General features: G+C 37.7%; 2 protein-coding genes across 4 annotated transcripts; one reads left to right on the forward strand and one right to left on the reverse strand.

Annotated features, from left to right (window-relative positions):
- The first annotated feature begins 1614 nt into the window (after positions 1–1614).
- Positions 1615–14863, forward strand: LOC130552751 (N-acyl-aromatic-L-amino acid amidohydrolase (carboxylate-forming) B-like). 3 transcript variants are annotated; one of them, XM_057331297.1, is made up of 7 exons: positions 1615–1715; positions 12371–12606; positions 13054–13249; positions 13373–13466; positions 13559–13666; positions 13762–13874; positions 13960–14863. In XM_057331297.1, exons 1-7 carry the CDS (start codon positions 1647–1649, stop codon positions 14152–14154), a joined length of 1011 nt encoding a protein of 336 aa, XP_057187280.1. In that variant the 5' UTR covers positions 1615–1646; the 3' UTR covers positions 14155–14863. The 3 variants fall into 3 exon arrangements, with proteins under 3 accessions (XP_057187280.1, XP_057187281.1, XP_057187282.1); XM_057331298.1 differs by lacking the exon at positions 1615–1715 and adding an exon at positions 11128–11532; XM_057331299.1 differs by lacking the exon at positions 1615–1715 and adding an exon at positions 11128–11310.
- On the reverse strand, positions 14445–19469 carry cldnd1b (claudin domain containing 1b). The gene is made up of 5 exons (XM_057331310.1): positions 19230–19469; positions 17955–18485; positions 17750–17857; positions 17453–17590; positions 14445–16210 (listed from the first exon to the last, which is right to left on the reverse strand). The coding sequence occupies exons 2-5, from the start codon at positions 18247–18249 to the stop codon at positions 15990–15992; spliced, it is 762 nt and encodes a 253-aa protein (XP_057187293.1). The 5' UTR covers positions 18250–18485; positions 19230–19469; the 3' UTR covers positions 14445–15989.
- Positions 19470–19485: the final 16 nt, after the last annotated feature.

Genomic DNA, 19485 nt, shown 5'->3' on the forward strand with positions numbered 1-19485 from the left:
GATGCGTTTGGTTTGTTTTCGCCACAATAGCATAGTTATTATTATTATTTTGTATTACATTTACGCATTTGGCAGACGGTTTTATCCAAAGCGACTTACATTGCATTGTACTAAACATTTGTTTCTGGCTATGTGGCTATGTGCATGGGATCGAACCCATGACCCTGGCGTTGCTAGCGCCATGCTCTGACCACTGTGCCACTGGAAAGTATTGTATTGCATTGTATTGTAAAGGGGTTAAGATGTTGTTTTTAATGCCATCCCCCCAATGCAAAATAACGATGCATTTATTTTAGGTAAAGTTAATTTATCTGTTCAAAAATAAAGTTAAAAGGGAGGTCAAGTTGGGTTTTTAGAACATTCTTGCCCAAACTGGTATGAACGAAATGATACATTTAAGAGCCTTTAATGTAAAGGTTCTTTGGAGGCATTTGGGTGTTTATTTACACCCATGCCTGTGTTTGTCTGTATGTGTTCTAACAACAGAAAGGCCATGTTGCACATCCCAGCACCCATTCAGGGTTAAGGTGCTTAGTGCGTTTTATCTTCGACGTTTCATCAATCCTTTGATGCATCTGCAGGTGTTTGAGCTCTGCGGGGGTAATCTGCCCTTTTATGCAGATCTGGCAACCTCCGTTAACGCCTGATTGAGGAGTCCAGTTTTTCCTCTGTCTCTCAACGCCTTGGGAGATGCTCTTCCAATTAAAATGGATTAAACGCTTATTGAAGGGCACTTAATGAATCAGATCAACAGTTCCTTCCTGCCCGTCACAAGGGGAAATAAAAACTAATGCACAATGCAAGTGTGTGTTTGAGTGACCTTTTTGCAGGATTCAGACGATCATGTAGGTGCATGGTAGTATGAATAATTTGATGTTTATCTACCTACTCTTCTACCATAAAGAATTTTGCTACTGTGTCACCGTGACAAAAACGGAGAACTGTGTCATGGTGTTCATTTGAAAGCCTTTTTAACTCGGTCCTGTGATCAACACCTCTTCTGTTTGACATCTCCAACATCTCACTGTCGCCTGTGTCCCCACAGCACTGGTAGCCGAAGCCCCCAGCAGGAGACCCTTCACGTCTCTTCAGAACACAGATTGCCTCTCTGATTACATCCACTGTGCACGCAGCTAAAGATTGGTTTCTCTGCCTTCAACAAATGGAGAACCAAACACCACAGCGCCACCAGATTTCAGTTCAGCTCGGTCAGGTAAATTGCACCTTTCATTCACACTGGACATACACAGATGTGCTGTCATCTAGTGTTCTGACATGAAAGATGATTGAATCGACATAATTGCTTTCCAATACATTATGTTTTGGTAATGTTATTCTGACTAGTTAAGTGTCCATTTATGTCCATCATTGCCTATTATGGAAGTAATAAACAGAATAAAAAATGGATATTATCAGGCTGATAGCACACATACATCTGCAAGACATATTTTTAAATGTTTGCAATATAAGTCTACCCAGATAGCACAGGTACAGGAAGATCTGGAAAACATCTGCTGTGTAAAAACAACTGCTAAACATCTTAGAAAGAGCTGTTGTACATCCATTCTAAATCATACACATCTTACAGACATCTTCTAGAGGTTTATAGGACATCTGACAGCAGACGGCTCAGAGATGTAGGGGAGATGAGCAAACAGCATCTGCCAGATGTCTTGCAGATGAAAATGCAGACATCAAATAGATGTCTGCCAGAGGTACGTGTGCTATCAGGGTATGACATGTCTTCTGTGAGATGTCTATCTAAGATACTGTATCTATTAGATGTTTATGATTTAGAATGTATGTAAAACTTATTTTTCCAAAATGTTCATCAGATATTTTTACACAGGAGATGTTTTCCAGGGGTCGGTTGCACCAGCTGTGCGTTAGTTACAACTTAGCCTATAGTTTTGACTTAAACGGGCTATAGGGCTACTACTAAATATTTTTGAGTTGCACCATTCAACTTAGTTGAAGCGTATGCTACGTATAAACTAAATATTTACGGAAGCCTCCAGTAAGGAGTAACTGTATAGGAATAAAATAGCAGACTCACTGAACTAACTGAATAAGCTCTTGTTTCACTCGACATTCTTCAATGATTTACACACATGATAATGCTGACATTTACAGTCACTTACCTTTTAAAATATAGAACATTATGTGATGACATTTAATTTTTGACGGCTCTAACAAGAACCGTCCTAGCGCGCCTCCGTGTGTGTAATGTTATATCTGCCTGTGTTGTGCACGGCAAAATAATATCATATTTTTATTTCATTGGTGGTTGGCAATAAAATGAAATCACCCATATTGCATGTCATTTATTATTGCGTTAATTAGGCTGTATTGTTTATTAATCTAATTGTAAATATGTTATTCATGATAGGTAGTATTCTATTAATAAAAAAATACGGTTATTATGTGAGGTCAAATCAGTTTAAATCAAGAATGTTTTGAAAGTCACAACATTTCAACACAACTTTTTCTCACGAATTTAAAGGCTGCTATTGGACTATTAAAGGTAAACGTCAATTATTTGACTACGCATTACTTTACGGAGTGCTTATGAACTACTAGCTACGTTCTGCCTTAAGACCAAATGGTGCAACCTAATAACATACAGATTTAGACTTTACGTTCTCATTTAAGAAAGAACTTACGACTGGTTGGTGCAACCCTACCCAGGGCCCGCATTTATCAAGCTTCTCAAAGTGCCATTTTAGTCTTAAGTGCTGAGAATTCATGAAATTTACTCCTACTTCCAAACTTAAATATAAAAGCAAGTTATCAAATTTCTTAAAGCTAAGAATCACTCATACTCTCCCAATCATTTAAGACCGCTCCAGAGGTCTCTCAAGTGCTTAGGAGTTGCCACTAAGGGCTTGTGGTGGCGCTGAGGAGACAGAAACATGTGGTGGTGGACAGAGGGGTTGGCCAATGGAACCGTATCATTCCACATTATACACGCACAAATTCGGTACTCCCCTGCATAGGCGTAATTGCGGGTGGAACTTTTTTTAAAGTATGAATTTGCGAAAGGCATTTAGTAATGAAACAACATCTAAACATCCTTTTTCATAATCAAATTTATACATTTAACAAACATCTTTGTGCGCAAGATAAAAGGCACGCGTCCTACAAAAGGCTGCGCGCATTCTCGTTATGCTCTAGATCATCAGTACTGTTGCGCGTTCTCGTAATGCTGTATTGCTATGGATCATCTTGTTAGGCTCTATTGCAATGAATTTGCATTATTTTTGCGCATTCTCCTTATGCTGTATTTTGTTCTCAATGGTATGTGTGATTTGACACGCAAGAAAACATTTATACCGAAAATAGCATTGTATTTAAACGAAACTACTCGACTAAAGCAAATACAACTAATTTCAGCACCGGTTTAAAATGGGAAAATTAGAAATGGTGGAAACGTGTTTATCTTTCATTTCCAATGTCTATATCATAATGTATTGTCTTGAAAAGTCTTTATTGTCATATGTGTGTCGAATATAAACTCCTTTTAGGAATTTCACCATTCAACGTGAGTGTATCAGAAAATATCCCTAAAAAATTAAATCTATTCAGTGATTGGTCCATGCCAATGTCATCATCCAAAATCCCGTTTGCGGCACAGCAAAGTGTCGTAAATCACTTCATCTCTAAAGGGCTCGGCATAGTCCAGGCGAATTGCGCTTTCGTTCTGCGTTTGGGGGTAAAATGAAGCTCGAAAACGTTGAGAGACCGTATAGTGTTTTCGAACAAACCAACACCCAAACCAACACCACAGACGGTCGTTTTTCGATTTCGAATGTAGTATGCCGAGCCCTTAAGCCTGACACTTAAGATTTAGACCTACACTTCACTTAAAGTATGACTGAGCTGCTTCATAACCAACTTTTAAGCGCAGCTTTGAGCCAAGAATTTTTTTACTCTTAAGTCAATTCTTAGCAGTGTTCTTGTGAGTAATTCTCAGAAGCTTGATAAACACTCAAATCAGTCATATAATTTCATTTAGTATTATTTATCTTTTTTTAAAGCTTGACACCCACCACAAAAAGTAACCTACTCCAAGAGGAAAGAGAATTAACTTAATGAAAGTCAAGAGTCCAACTAAAGCAAACATAAATGCTTCATCAATGGTTTTGTTTGGAAGGAGAACATATCATCGGACTCGGTCGAGACCCAACTAGAACATTTGGCGAGTCCAATGACCGAGTCAGAGACAAGTCCGAGTCCAGATACCAAAGAGTCCAAGACAAGTCCGAGACCACAGAAAAACGTCTCGAGTCCGGACTCAAGTACTACAGCCATGCCCTAACGTCTCACAGGTTTAGGAGCTAGTTTTAGCGCTAAAACGCTTTGTGAAATCCTAAAATGAGGACAGACACGCCCATTATTTTTAAGAGTTTCTCCTAAATCAGCAAGTTAGGAGCTACATTTAGCCTTAAGATGTTTTGTGAATACAGGCCCAGGGCTTAGAATCCTCTAAGCAAGCTCTTAATTTAGCTTAAAAACTTCTACGTAGGAGTCTTAGCTTAGCTGCATTTACTCCAGTTGCTAAATATGTTAATGTGATATCTTCTATTTCTGGCGCTATGACATTTCTGCGCTGTCTTGGAGATGTTAGCGTGTCTCTATTAGGATCGGTTACAAACATGAACCTTGCACGATCTAATGTGTTGTGTCTTATTAACTCACTGTCATTCAATTCAATGTAATTTTATTTTATAGTGCTTTTACAATTTGAATTGCATCAAAGCAGCTATGCAAGAAAACCAAAACCAAGATGCCATTGCTCCAGTAAAGGTCAAGGCGATAACTGGCAGGCGTAAAGCACCCTGGAGAAACACACCAGCAGTACAAAGCATGAAAAGAACATGCAGTAACTTTTGTATTAAAGCTATCAAGGAGAACATCCATAGAGTCTGCAGATATATTTGGTGACAAAACATAGCATTCATATAAATAGCTCACTGGTGTTCTCATTTATGAATCTCTTTTTTTACAGGACGGGTCTATCTTCAGTGGCAGGGCTGATTGATATATCAAAGAAAATACAGAAATGATCAGACAGCGCCACATCTCTAATAATGGTGGATGAAATGTTTAGACCTTTGCTAATGAGCAGATCCAGAGTGTGTCCACGATTGTGTGTGGGACCGTGCACATGCTGGATCAGATCAAACGTGTTTAAAACACTTAAGAGTTCATTTGCAGTGTTGTTTTCTGCCTTGTCTACATGAATATTAAAATCTCCAGCAACAAAGCAGTCAAATTCTGAGGAAATAGCTGATTGCAGTTCTGAAAAGTCATCAACAAAGACTGGGGAGTATTGGGAGGTCTGGAAATAATTGTAAACAGAATGCGTGGTGCACCTTTTAAAGCAATACTCAAGTATTCAAAGGACAGGTAGTCACCAAGTAACACTTGCTTGCATTGAAAGAGATCTTTAAATAGAGCGGCTATTCCTCCACCTCTCCTAATAGCTCTGCAAACATTTATAAATGTAAAGTTTGGGGGGGCAGATTCATTGAGGATTGTAGCACTACAACTATCAATACACAGTTTCATTTAGAAACATGAAGTCCAGGTTGTTACTGGTGATGAGGTCATTAACCAAAAAAGGATGTTTTTTAGTGAACGGATGTTCAAAAGTGTTTTTTGTTTTTTACCCCTGTCATTCTCAGAGTGACATCTAACAGGCAGTAGATTAGATAGGTTGCCATACGACTGGAAATGGCCTTAATTTTTCGCTTACTTATCAGGATAGATATAGGGAGAACTAAGGAACATTGGGTTCCCACTTGTTCTGTAAATATTTGAGATTGTTTCCGTTATCATAGCGGGGACCCAATTCATATCAGTTACCAGTGCTCTTTGCAGTCTTGTTTAGTCCACCTCCAGCAGATGGGGGTTGGTGTGATCCCTGGCGTTGCGGCAGAGGCCGGAGAGCTCTTTCAGAGGGAAGGGGTTGGCGAGGTGGACCCAGAGGCTTTGGTGGTTGTGGGGCTGTTGTTTTTTAGTTGAAACTTTTGGACTCGCAACAATAGAGTGGGAGAGCTTTGTTCCAGCAAACACTAGTTCCTCCATTTTCTCTGAGAAGCTCAAAAGAGATGAGGTCGGAGAGAGGGAGAGAGTGTGTAGTGAGAGGGACTGTGAGTCTGGTGTTTCTGAAGGCTGAAGTATGTTGTTTTGGCTCTCCCGGTTGTTATCCACAGAAACGTCCTTGGGTGTTGAGTCTTCGTCACCCGCCAACTGATGTGATGTACAGCCTGAATGGTGTTATCCAAATGTCCATCCGACTGCTGAGGTGGCTCACTGAGGCCAGGTGTATGTGTGCCATTAGGAGTGGGCTGGCACGCTCTGCTAATAGGTGAAGGAGGGAGAAGAGGATATTGTCCTTTAGCACTCATGAACCAAGTTTGTTTGGGTGGAGGCCATCTGTTGTAAAAAGTTGTCTTTGACTCCAAAAGAGATTAAAGTTGTCAATGAAGTTCAGCCCTCTCATGTTGCAGGTTTTTTGCAGCCATGTATTCAGACTGAGTAGCCGAGAGAACATATTTGTTCCCCGAGCTGGGAGAGGTCCACTGATGAATGACTGAACTTTCAGCTTTCCAAGCATTTCAAATGTATGACACAGTCTTTTAAAGACTGTGATTGGTTGGCCAAGAAGGTAAAAAGAGCGCTTTTAAGTATAGGGTCATTAGTTCGAAATTGCACATGTATTTTTTACTGTTTTACTGTACACACAGGCACACACACAAACATGCACATACACACACGCACGCACGCACGCACGCACGCACGCACGCACGCACACACACACACACACACACACACACACACAAAACAATGACAGGTGCACAGTGCACAGGACGGACATTAGCCGAGCCGAGCGCTGACGAAATCGAAAGATAGGGGTAGGGGTGTATTTGTTTTGGTGATTTGAACATCAACAACGGCTAAAAGAAATCAGACACCCCGCTTTTAAGAGCTCTTTTAAGGGTTAAGATGCTTTATGAATTCATTTTTTCTTTACTAGGATATTTTCTATAATTTTAAGGGGAAACGCCCACATTTCTAAGAATTTTCTTAGAATTTTATCACTAGGAGCAATTCTTCGCGCAAAGGTTTTTCATGAATTTGGGCCCAGATCTCTAGATCTTTAGCAGACATTTTACAGACGTACCTGTGCTACTTCAAAAATATAGCCTACTAATAAAAAGAAAAAAATAGTCTGTACTTTTGGGTATATGTCTGTATGTTTTTTTTAGAATTGCCTAAATAGCATAACAAGATTAAATGTATATGAGATTAAGTATCAATTTATAGGATTAAGTCGAGAACCTGTTTAGTGCAGCTGAACAGAAACGTTTATGCCAGCAGGTCCTATACTTCTGAAACAGTTGTGTTTTTTTTTGCCATTTTTGGAGCTTAACAAGTCATTCACAATCACATATTCATTATACAAGGTTTGTTCTAGAATATACAGTCATTATTAAAACTTTTCGACAATATTTAAGACACTCACCTTTTGTATAGTTTGTCATCTCTTGACTGAGGACTTCACATTTAAAGTCACTGACCCATAACAGCTCGACCTGCTAACCCCATAGAAACATTAACCATGGTTTTATAAAAGTGCAGTAGCCATGCTTTTTTTGCCAGCATTTATATTCCCACAGTTTTACCACAAATACCACTATTAAACAATGCTTATTGCAGTGACACCCTAGTAAATGTTTGGTAATGGTTTTACTACAAAAACAAAGATAACTAGCTAAACCCATATTCACAAGGGTCAATTCATACATGTTGTCATCTTTCTGTTTTCACCCCCAGGAGGAATTCCGACCGGAATTACCGGTTAAAATGCTTCGCTGTCACTGTCTCCCATAGACCCTTGTTTTTTCTTTCCCCCCACGCCCTATTCCTAGCTGCAAAAGAAACTCTTAAGTCTCTTAAAAGTCCTCCTCGCAACTCCTAAAATCTTGGGCCTTAAGAGCTCTTTTAAGGGTTAAGATGCTTTATGAATTACTTTTTTCTTTACTAGGATCTTTTCTGTAATTTTAAGGGGAAATGCCCACATTTCTAAGAATTTTCTTAGAATCTTGTCACTAGGAGCAACTCTTTGCGCTAAGATTTTTCATGAAGACGGGCCCAAATACGCATCAAATACGTTGACATTAACAGCATGGTAAATAACAAATAAAGAATATATGTGTGTGTGCGTGAGTACGGTAAAACAGAAAAAAATTAGATGTGCAATTTCAAACTAATGACCCTATACTTTAAAGCGCTCTTTTTTCCTTCTTGGCCAACGAACCAATCACAGTCTTCAAAAGACATAGCAACGGGGTCAGCCCCGCCTCCTCACTAAGATAAAAGTTTTTGTCTTTTCCTTGCTCAGAGTTGCTCTCAGATTGATCCTGAATATCTTTTAAGCTAAGACTCCTACATAGAAGTTTTTAAGATAAATTAAGAGCTTTCCTAGAGGATTCTTAAAAGCTTTAAGAATACGGGCCCGTATTCACAAAACATTTTATCTTAACACTAAGAGCTCTCCTAAACCGCAGTTAAAGTTTTTAGTTAAGAGTTTCCACTTAAAACCTATTCACAACGCTGCTGGGAGCAACTTTTTCTAAGGAACAGAAAGAAATCTTAAGATAAGAAAAAGGGCGGGGTTGACCTCCTTGCTATGGATGATGTCAGATACCTTACTGACTATGACCACAGTGATTGGCTGATAGAGGATGGGTCTGTGTCAGTCATTTAATCAAATAAATATTCTAGAATGAGGTCTTATGCTGACATATTTAAGTTAAGATCTTAAAACAAAAATGTAGTCATATTCAAATAAAATATTGTAATATATAATTATTGCCGTAAGATTCTAAAATATATACACAATATAAGTTACTAATTCAACAAGTGAAGATTTAATTTACAAAAACAGATAAATCATTTTCTTTTTCAAAATTCAAGTTTTTATTGTGCATTCGCATTAATATCAAACCGTTTGTTTTTCATTGTTTTTTATTAAGTAACAATAACTTAAGAAAATACAGCTAACAAATACAATAAAACACAATAAACACATGATAATGATAATTATTTTTGAATTATTTAAAAAAAGGAGTTTTGCAAATAAACTATATGTTCATTTAAAGTATGTATAAGGTATATGTTCAGCTAATTGTAAGCATTTTGCCTAAGCAGTTAGCAGATATTAGTAGTCTTTATGGTTGAGCTCATTGTCATGAAATCTTTCTAATATGTTTAAGTTTCAAGGTAGACTGCTGGTGTTACAGCCATTTTAGGATTGTTGTGAGTTGGTCTTAGTGACTTAGGAGTCCTCTTCACTACTCCTAACGCCTCACAGGTTTAGGAGCTAGTTTTAATGCTAAAACCCTTTGTGAAATATTCTTAGCACAAAAAATTAGGAGTCCTAAAATGAGGACAGACACGCCCATTATTTTTAAGAGTTTCTCCTAAATCAGCAAGTTAGGAGCTACTTTTAGCCTTAAGATGTTTTGTGAATACGGGCCCTGTTCTAATATAGGACTCATACATTTTTGTGCTAAGAATATTTCACGAAGGGTTTTAGCATTAAAACTAGCTCCTAAACCTGTGAGGCGTTAGGAGTAGTGAAGAGGACTCCTAAGTCACTAAGACCAACTCACAACAATCCTAAAATGGCTGTAACACCAGCAGTCTACCTTGAAACTTAAACATATTAGAAAGATTTCATGACAATGAGCTCAACCATAAAGACTACTAATATCTGCTAACTGTTTATGAGACAGGCAAAATGCTTACAATTCTGAACATTTATTTTATATGAACATATAGTTTATTTGCACAAGATAACTCCTTTTTTTAAATAATTCAAAAATCATGTTGTTTATTGTGTTTTGTTGTATTTGTTAGCTGTATTTTTTAAAGTTATTGTTACTTAATAAAAAACAATAAAAAACAACAATTTGATTAATATTAATTGGAATGCACAATAAAAACATGAATTTTGAAAAAAAAAAAGAGTTATTAGTTCTTGTAAATGAACTCTTCACTTGTTGAATTAGTAATTTAGTGTATATTTTATCATCTTAATTTGAATACGGCAATAAATATTAAAACATTTTATTTGAATATGACTATTAAGTTTAGGAGCTGAGACCTAGTCTTAACACTTATGAACCTTTATGAATAACTCTTATTCTTAAGTGTAAGAATAAGAGTAAAATTACGTCATTCTTAGAATTTTGACACACTTAAAAGTAAAATTTTACTCTGTGTGGCTTTATACATACGGGCCCTGATCTCTAGATCTTTAGCAGACATTTTACAGATGTATATTTTACATATTTAAGCTATATACTTCAAAAATATAGCCAACTATTAAAAAGAAAAAAATAGTCTGTACTTTGGGGTATGTGTCTGTATGTTTTTTTTAGAATTGCCTAAATAGCATAACAGGATTAAATGTATATTTAGTGAGATTAAGTATCAATTTAAAGGATTAAGTCGAGAACCTGTTTAGTGCAGCTGAACAGAAACGTTTATGCCAGCAGGTCCTATACTTCTGAAACATCAATGTTTTTTATTGCCATTTTTGGAGCTTAACAAGTCATTCCCAATCACATATTCATTATACAAGGTTTGTTCTAGAATATACAGTCATTATTAAAACACTCACCTTTTGTATAGTTTGTCATCTCTTGACTGAGGACTTCACATTTAAAGTCACTGACCCATAACAGCTCGACTTGCTAACCCCATAGAAACATTAACCATGGTTTTATAAAAGTGCAGTAGCCATGCTTTTTTTGCCAGCATTTATATTCCCACAGTTTTACCACAAATACCACTATTAAACAATGCTTATTGCAGTGACACCCTAGTAAATGTTTGGTAATGGTTTTACTACAAAAACAAAGATAACTAGCTAAACCCATATTCACAAGGGTCAATCATACATGTTCTCATGTTTCTGTTTTGACCCCCAGGAGGAATTCCGACCGGAATTACCGGTTAAAATGCTTCGCTGTCACTGTCTCCCGCCCCTCTGTTTCTTCTCCCCCCCCCACGCCCTATTCCTAGCGCATGTGTGAGTCAGCAGATGTTTGATGCTACAGTCTCATGGCCGGTGGAAGTGAGACTTGGTGTTTACATCACCACATGTGAAAAATGATCCAGGGCTAAGAGCTGGAGAGGCAGTGGTCAGCGAGACAGAGAGCGAGGGAAATCACTGTTATTCATGATACACTTCTGCGTGCGAGTGATTCTGGAAGAATCTTCTCAGCTGATAATGTAGGAGACCCCTGCGTGCGTGTGTGTGTTTGTAGATCCTGCAGCTGTTTGACCCCTGCAGCTAGATTAGTCTTGTGTGTGTGTCAGTACACATGTCCTGTGACACTTTGCCGCATGCGTTCAAAGGTCTCCGCCTTGTGCAACTTCACTCTTAGAGAAGATTAGAGGTAAAGACACTGGTGGTAGCAGGAAAACCACATTATGTCTGTCTTACAAACAACGGTAAGAGGTTTCTCTTGGTCTTTGCCTAGACGTGTTGCATGTGGTAGAGGAATGCAAGACTGTATTTAAGGAGTTCTATTTAAAGAGTGCTTTCAACTTACTTTTGAAGTTGGCTTGTTACATTGGGGAAGACATTTGGGGATTTGTGTAATGTATTTAATGTTAAAATTCATTTTTCAAAGTTAAAATTCTGTCATCATTTACTCACCCTCTTGTCATTTCAAACCTGTATGACTTTCTTTCTGCAGAACACAAAGTTAGATTTTATGAAGAATGTTGGTAACCGATCAGCGGTATAGGCCTACCCTTTCACTTCTATTGCATAGACACAAAACCAATGCAAGTCAATGGGTACCAGAGCATTATTTAAAATATCTTCTTTTGTGTTCTGCACATTTTTGGGTGAACTATCCTTTTAACATGCAGGGAGTGCATATAAAGAAGCCTTTTGTGAAGTTGATTCTTTTGTCCAAAAAGTGAAACATTGTCTCTGTAGTGCTTTCAAAACAATGTTTAGTTTGTTTGGCTACTATTTAGACATTTTTGGAATATGATTTCTTAAATGGTTTTGGAAAAAAAACGCAGTATCTACTGTCGACTACGCGTCTCGTTGTGCAAGCTATGCAAAACTGTGAATGAATGACTTTAACATGACAAGTCATGCATTCTGTGACCCGGAAAGCCCATTGTACTTTTGACCCACTTTGCATCATGATTGTTTTGTTATCTTTCAACTGTTGTCTATTTAATCCATATCAGCAGTGTTAAAAAAAGCTGATATGATGCTGCGGGCATGCATGCCCTTTGAAAGCACAGTATGGTTGTTTTACTGCTGTAGATGGCATCTACCTTTTTGCCGGCGGTGGGCCGTGTTGCCGTGTGTGGCGGTACCCATGGCAACGAGCTGTCGGGCGTCTACCTGGTGCAAGAGATGGAACGAAAGAGGAAGGAGAAGGGAGACAGCGTGTGGCCCGTCCCTGTGACAACAGTGGTGTCAAACCCGCTGGCTGTAAAAGAGTGCAAGAGATACATAGAGACGGATTTGAACCGCTGCTTCAGCAACGCCACACTGAGGTAAGATTTGAAACTGCATCATGAACTGTCGGTGGAAATATTGTAAAGTAAATGCTGTTTTAAAATTGGAATAGTCTTTATTTGAATTGTAATTTATTTATTTGAATTGTATTTTATCTGATTTGGAGGTGAAATTTTATAGAAATTTATCATTTGTATAATAAATTATATTAAAGGGATTGTTCCAATAAATTCAAGTGCATGTCTTTCTAAACCTGTAGAACAGAAAAAAAGATATTTTGAACAACGTTGGTAACCAAACAGCATTTGCCCCCATTGACTTCCATTATGTTCCACAGTTTTTAATGACGTGAGGGTGAATAAATTACAGAAATTTTATTTTTGAGTAAAATACCTCATATACAGTATATTATTGACCATTTTTAAATACAAAAATGATATTTATTTGTATGTAATTGTAAAAGTAAATTCAGCTTTCTCTCAAAGCACCCCTATAACAGACAGCACCCCGTACGAGGTCCGGCGCGCTCAGGAACTCAACGCTCTGCTGGGGCCGAAGGAATCTGCGGGGGCAACAGACCTGCTCTGTGACCTTCACAACACCACTTCAAACTTGGGCCTGACTCTCATCCATTACACAACCAATGACTGGATGACCCTGCACATCTGCAAATACTTACAGGCAAGAGCAACCGACGCCAACCAAACCTCCACAGGGAATGCTCTGTACGAAACTACAGTATATGTGCCATTTGTGTTTGTGTGCATGTGTGTTTTGACGTGTGTTGTCGTGTGCACATTTAAGACAAAGATAACCAGAGTGCCTGTGAGAGTTTTGGTGCTGGATATTCCCATTAGTGCTGCATATTCGTTGGAAACTGTGTCCAAGCATGGCTTTTGTAAGTGATGTTGATCATAACAGCAATGTTCCATATTGGTATACTCAAATGCAAAACATGATCAAATGATGAGAAAACATGCATTTCTGTAGCGATAGAGGTTGGGCCGCAGCCTAACGGGGTCATCAGGGCGGACATCTATGAGGTCATGAAAGAGGCCGTTGACCTCACGATGGACTGGATAAAAATATTTAACTCCGGTACAAAACCTAAAAAGCATTTTATTTGTGTATTTTTGTTGTACATGTTGTAGTAATCGTTTTAGTAATAGTGGTCTTTTATTTTGCTATTTCAGGAACAGTATTTGAAGGCGGAGATATTGAAGTCTTCATCTTTCAGAAAAGTATCGATTATCCCAGAGAACCAAGCACCCGGGAGCTCATCGCTGCCATTCACCCTCAGCTGCAGGTGCAGATCTATCTCTTTTTACATTTACTAAGCTAAAATACAGTATAATACATTTGTGAAAAATGTCTTTTTATATGTTTTCTAGGACAGAGACTTTTGCCTCCTCAAGCGAGGCGATCCCATGTTTTTAACATTTTCGGGAGAAACTGTTAAGTATGAAGATGACGAAACGCTTCATCCTTTTTTTATTAATGAGTGCGCCTACTATGAAAAAGGAATCGCTTTTCACTTGGCAAAAAAGTGGAAGCTTTCGATTCCAAGGATGCAAGTGCAGAAATAATGAAAGAGCGAAGAAAACACGTGTATGAGTCACTGCAAAAGGATGAAATAAAAAATGAAAATTCTTACAAAAGATCAGAAATCCCAAATCACAAGCACAATATTTTGAGAAGAATCACTGTACTTGCACCACTTTTGGTAGAAACTAACAGTACCATCCACGCCATACCATGAAAGACCTGCCGCTTTGGAGATGTTTTGACCCAGTTGGTGGTTTTAATGTTGTGGCTGATTAAAGTATTTTATTATGCTTGCTCCCTGGGAACCTCTGCCTTATTTAACAATGACCAGTTTTCTTGTTTTGAAAGAAATGATATTTATTGTGACCAGCAATATATACCTTTGACAGGAGTGCTTATAAAATGAATAAAAAAAGTGTTGGAAGTGTTTTGGGCACCATCATGATGATGTCACAGTGTTGCTTATATGTTGCTGTCTTTAACGTTTGCTTGGAAAAGATACAAATTGAAGGACTAGATAAAAAAAGACAACCTCACTTGAACAAAGTTGGATCTCAAATATTACAATGCACAGAATAAACCATGTGACAATTGACAATACTGTAGCAACAAATATATTCAGGCCAGGTGTACGCTGTGCAATTTTACCATACTTTTTTACCAAACTTTGAGACTTTACAATTTAAAGGAAAGTTCACAGAGAAAAACCATGTCATTAAAAAGCTATATATGACTCTGGAACACAAAAGAGGAAGTTTTCAAGAAATGTCTGTGTTCTTACAGTGGAGGTCAATGTTGTCTGTTTTCCAAAGCTCTTTAAAATATCTTCTTTTGTGTTCTGAGGAATGAAAGTCATACAGGTTTGCAATGACATGAGGCTGAGTACATGATTTGTTTTTGGGTGAACTATCCTTTTAACTACACATTACCAATCTACAATAAATTAATAGTCTGTGCCATGTACAAAACAGAGAAACCTCTGTATCTCATTTTTCATGAAAATCATCAAGATTTGCGGCAAAAGTAATTCTTTACAATTTCCAAATTGTATCTCAGACAATAAACTGTGGCAAAAATCACCCAGCTAAATGTTTTAAAGTATAAATAATTATGTAAACCAGCAGATGGTCTGAAATGGCTACCTGAACCATCAAAAACATCTTTTCCTATACGGTTCTAGACAAAATGACTAAACTAATTTAACATGCATGATGAAATACATTCTAAAAATTCAAAGATAATAGTAAACAAAACAGCATAACCAAATGCAATGCGAAAGAAAAACAATAAATAAGCACAACAAATATTTAGGAAAAGCCTTCAGTTTTAGTGGTTGTTAATGCTCGTGGCAGATACAAACATTCAAGACAAAACCTTCCTGAACCTCAGGACTGCAAAGCACAAATCTCTTTAAAAAAGTGAATAGCTACAACACGGGGCTAACTAAAAACACAGGGCTGTTACGTAAAAAGCACAAAGAAGACCAAACAAAATCTCGAAATAGATGATAATATAACCTGAGTGTTGGTTGACAGTGAAAATAAATGCCTGCGAGTTTAATCAGAACATGTTATAGATGTGCTTTCTCAGCTGATTATAAAGTGAGACTTTGAATGGCCGTTGGAGAAAAGTTAAACCGAGTGGTTAGAAAGGCAGTTGTATAACAGAAAAATCCTTCATGTGATGCAAATATTCATAAGATGAACCCTTCAGGTGGACGGCACATTAGTTTCACTTATGGTGAGGAGTGTATTCTGACTGTTTCCGTCTAGAAAAATCAGCGAGTTTAGTGGTAAAGCAGTTGCTATAGCAAACATGGGAGTGTGCATGTGGGAGCGTATGTTAACTTCGACAATGTAAGTCAGTCCTCTGTTGCCTAGGCAACTCTATAGGCTGTCATACGAGTGTAGTTTTGGCGATGGCTCCTGGCAGCCCATATGAAGAGTGCAGCGGCCATTATTTGCAGCGGAGAAGAGACCAGGGCCAAAAACAAAGACCATCCCAGAGAATAGTCCATACCCTCTGGCAATTCGGATCTTTCGTGTAGCAGGTGCACACCCACAAGAAAACAGCATACCGTTGCCAAAGAACACAGGCCTGGAAACAAGATATATAATAAACCTTTTGTTTGATGTTGCGAAATGTTATGATTTCGTCTTCTGGGACGAAAGAAAATACAGGCTTTTATTATTATCTGAGCTTAATTTCGAACTTCTACTTTAATTTATTTACTTACTTAATTTTTTATTTTAAATGATAATAATCTGCATGCGAGCAACACATAATGAAGACAGATTTAGGAAAAGGTGTCTTAATATTAGGGCTGTCGAATGGTTAATCGCAACCAAAATAAAAGTTTGTGTTTACATATTATATGTCTGTGTACTGTGCATATTAAAAATAATACATATAAATTTTGTATTTATAAAAACATACACATACATGCATATATTTAAGAAAAATATAAAAAATAATAAACATTTATATATCATTTAAATAGTTGGTAAATATAAATAAATACACAGTAAAATCGCCAGTGTTAAAAGAAGTCAATTTGACCCTTTTTAACATTGGCGATTTTGCTGTGTACATGTAAATATTAATATGCACAGTACAAAGACAAATATTATGTATTAACACAAACGTTTATTCTGGATGCGATTAATCGTTTGACCGCCCTACTTAATATCAAATTAATAAATAATAAATGCTGTCCAAATATATTTTAGTCAGTGTTAGAGCTGGGGCTTATCACCGTACGTGTCAATAACAGAGATTGACGCACAGATTTGATTTATTCCACAATAAATACATTTGTAGAGAAACAGCAAGGGCATCTTAGCATTACTGGCACAAGATCAATAAAGAAAAGAAAGGAAACAAAACACCAAAATGGCAATGCAGACTGAGACTTATCTTGAACAAGTTGAAACAGAGAAGAAAATCTGGTTTTAAGCAGTGTGAAGAAATGTTTACTCTTAAGGCTGCCACGCAATTTTCCAATGCCACATTAATAATTCAAATGATGCAAGTGCAGAAATAATGAAAGAGCAAAAAAAGGTTATGAATCACTGCAAAAGGATGAAATAAAAAATGGAAATTCTTACAAAAGATCAGAAATCTCAAATCACAAGCACAACATTTTGATAAGAATCACCACGTACTCGCACTTTTAGACTTTTGGTAGGAACTAACCGTACCATACCAAGAATGATGGTGAATTTAACACAATCACTAGATTATCCAAACATCTGCATTACCACATCATTTATTATAAATAAATGAAAACAAGAAAGTTAATAAGTGTAAACTTGTTTTATGTGTGCATTTGATTCTTACCAGCCAGCAGATGCAGCAGCCCTACAAATAGGGTGGGCGTGAGACTGCGGCAGAGACAAGCAAACACTCCGATCAATGCAGCTAGAAACACCAGCCCCACAGACACCAGCGGCAACAGGAACTGACATTTCCACAGGTCTGAGAACAGACACGAGGGCAGTAACAAATGTTTAGAGGAAATATTCTGCAGCTGAATATAACCGGTCAACGTTTTATTCACTATACAAATTTCTTGAAAAACACAATTTTAAAAATGCATGGGAGGCTTGTTATGTGTGGGTTTAGGTGCGGACGTACAGGTACGAATTAGATCTTCACCACTGTTAACATTTCCAGGAAATTTGTACTTAGACTCCCACTGCTGGGGCAAAGTAAAGGCCTGACATTTAGTCACCACTGTTGGATCTAAAGATAGAAAGACCCAGAGAGAGAAATAAAAGTTAACATCAATTTAAACACTCACATATACTACAGTAGACATAAGCCTCGACTCTCTACTTGCCAGGTTCCTTTAACAAGTACAAATTTTGGGGCACCAGAATACAGCGCCACCAAAGCCCAAGAGTGCCATTAAGCCTAAAGAGAGCTATACTGTAGTTTAGCTCGTCCACTTCCTCATCTTCAAAGTACTGTCGCATGTGTTGCAGATCCGAACCATTGTTGGCATCGTTGCTAGCCGGCTGGCTGTGGTACTGGTACCAGTGCTGTGTTCCAATGGCGACAGAGAGGTAAACACAAGCGAGCAGGCTCAGCACAGAACCGATGACCAGCGCTGTGGCATAACGGTTGTCCACCATGGTGTAGATGATGTAGATCAAGACTTTATAGTAGCAAGAATTACAATGATCTCAGCCTTTAGCAGATGAGTTTACGGAGTGATCCGATGAGAATCAGCATAGTGTTTGTCCTGTTCTTTGATGTTGAAGGCTTTCTTACGAGCGTTGAGCAATCTCATGTGCCAACATCTTCCACTGCATCGAGAACAAGTACTCTTGAGATCAGGGGCGTTATCCTTTCAAGAGATGTGTCTCATCTGAAACAAAAGGTGTGGCTTTAAATCAGGGGTGAGCCAAACCCAACAGGTATCTCGACTTATTGGTAGAGCACATTTACGATTAAGATATTTAATAAAAATGACAAAATTTTTACAATATTAATATTATTTCTACTAACAATCACACTAGTACCAAATGGTCTTTTGGTAAAAACTATAGTAGAAAGGGAAAGACACTTTTTACACTTGAAACTTTAGGCTTGTATTAAAAATTCTTACTGCCCTTGTGAACTATTAGCCTCCAGATTGCAGAAATTCATTGTTTTTTCATACGCCAAAAGAGTAATGCCAAAGAGCATGTTTTCGGATTAAACATTTGAAATGAAACAACCGAATAACGTTACAACAAGCATGATGAGTCAACCGCTTAAGATCCCTTCATATTCAAGAATCTGATCAAATGATATTGAATCAGATCGCTGTCCTTCAATATTCAGTGAACAACATGCAGTATTTAAACACAAAAAATGCGTCTAGTTATTTTAAAAACGAATCTAATTCAGACAAATTTGACAACAACTAATGCTCACTGTGTTTACGTAACATTGAAGGTGTGTTGTTGTTGATTAGCATGGAAGCTAGCGGGCTAATCTGGTTTTAACGACAAGCATGAAAGTCACTAAAAATATTTACTCTTATGCGTGAAACAATAAACCATTCAATGTGGTAAAATCATTTTTATCTTAAAGTAAAGTTTCGTTTGTATGAAATGATGTCACTTACCATATTGCACAACCCCGTTCCTTGGTGTTTCGAGTCTGACGTCATCACTCAAACGTGTTTTTTCGTCAATTTTAACAATCATAGGTAGTTTAGATGGTTAGAGTAAGGTTAGGGTGTGGGTTAGGGTAAAGGTTTCGTAAGACTTGAAACACCAAAGATTTAGTCAAAACCAACAAGCCACGCCCACGGATCTAACTCGAAACGCCAAGGATTTAGTGAGAGCCGTTCCGTAGACGATGAGTACATTTCCGGTTAG

Source organism: Triplophysa rosa, linkage group LG4, assembly GCF_024868665.1.
Source record: "Triplophysa rosa linkage group LG4, Trosa_1v2, whole genome shotgun sequence".
Taxonomy (NCBI): Eukaryota; Metazoa; Chordata; class Actinopteri; order Cypriniformes; family Nemacheilidae; genus Triplophysa; species Triplophysa rosa.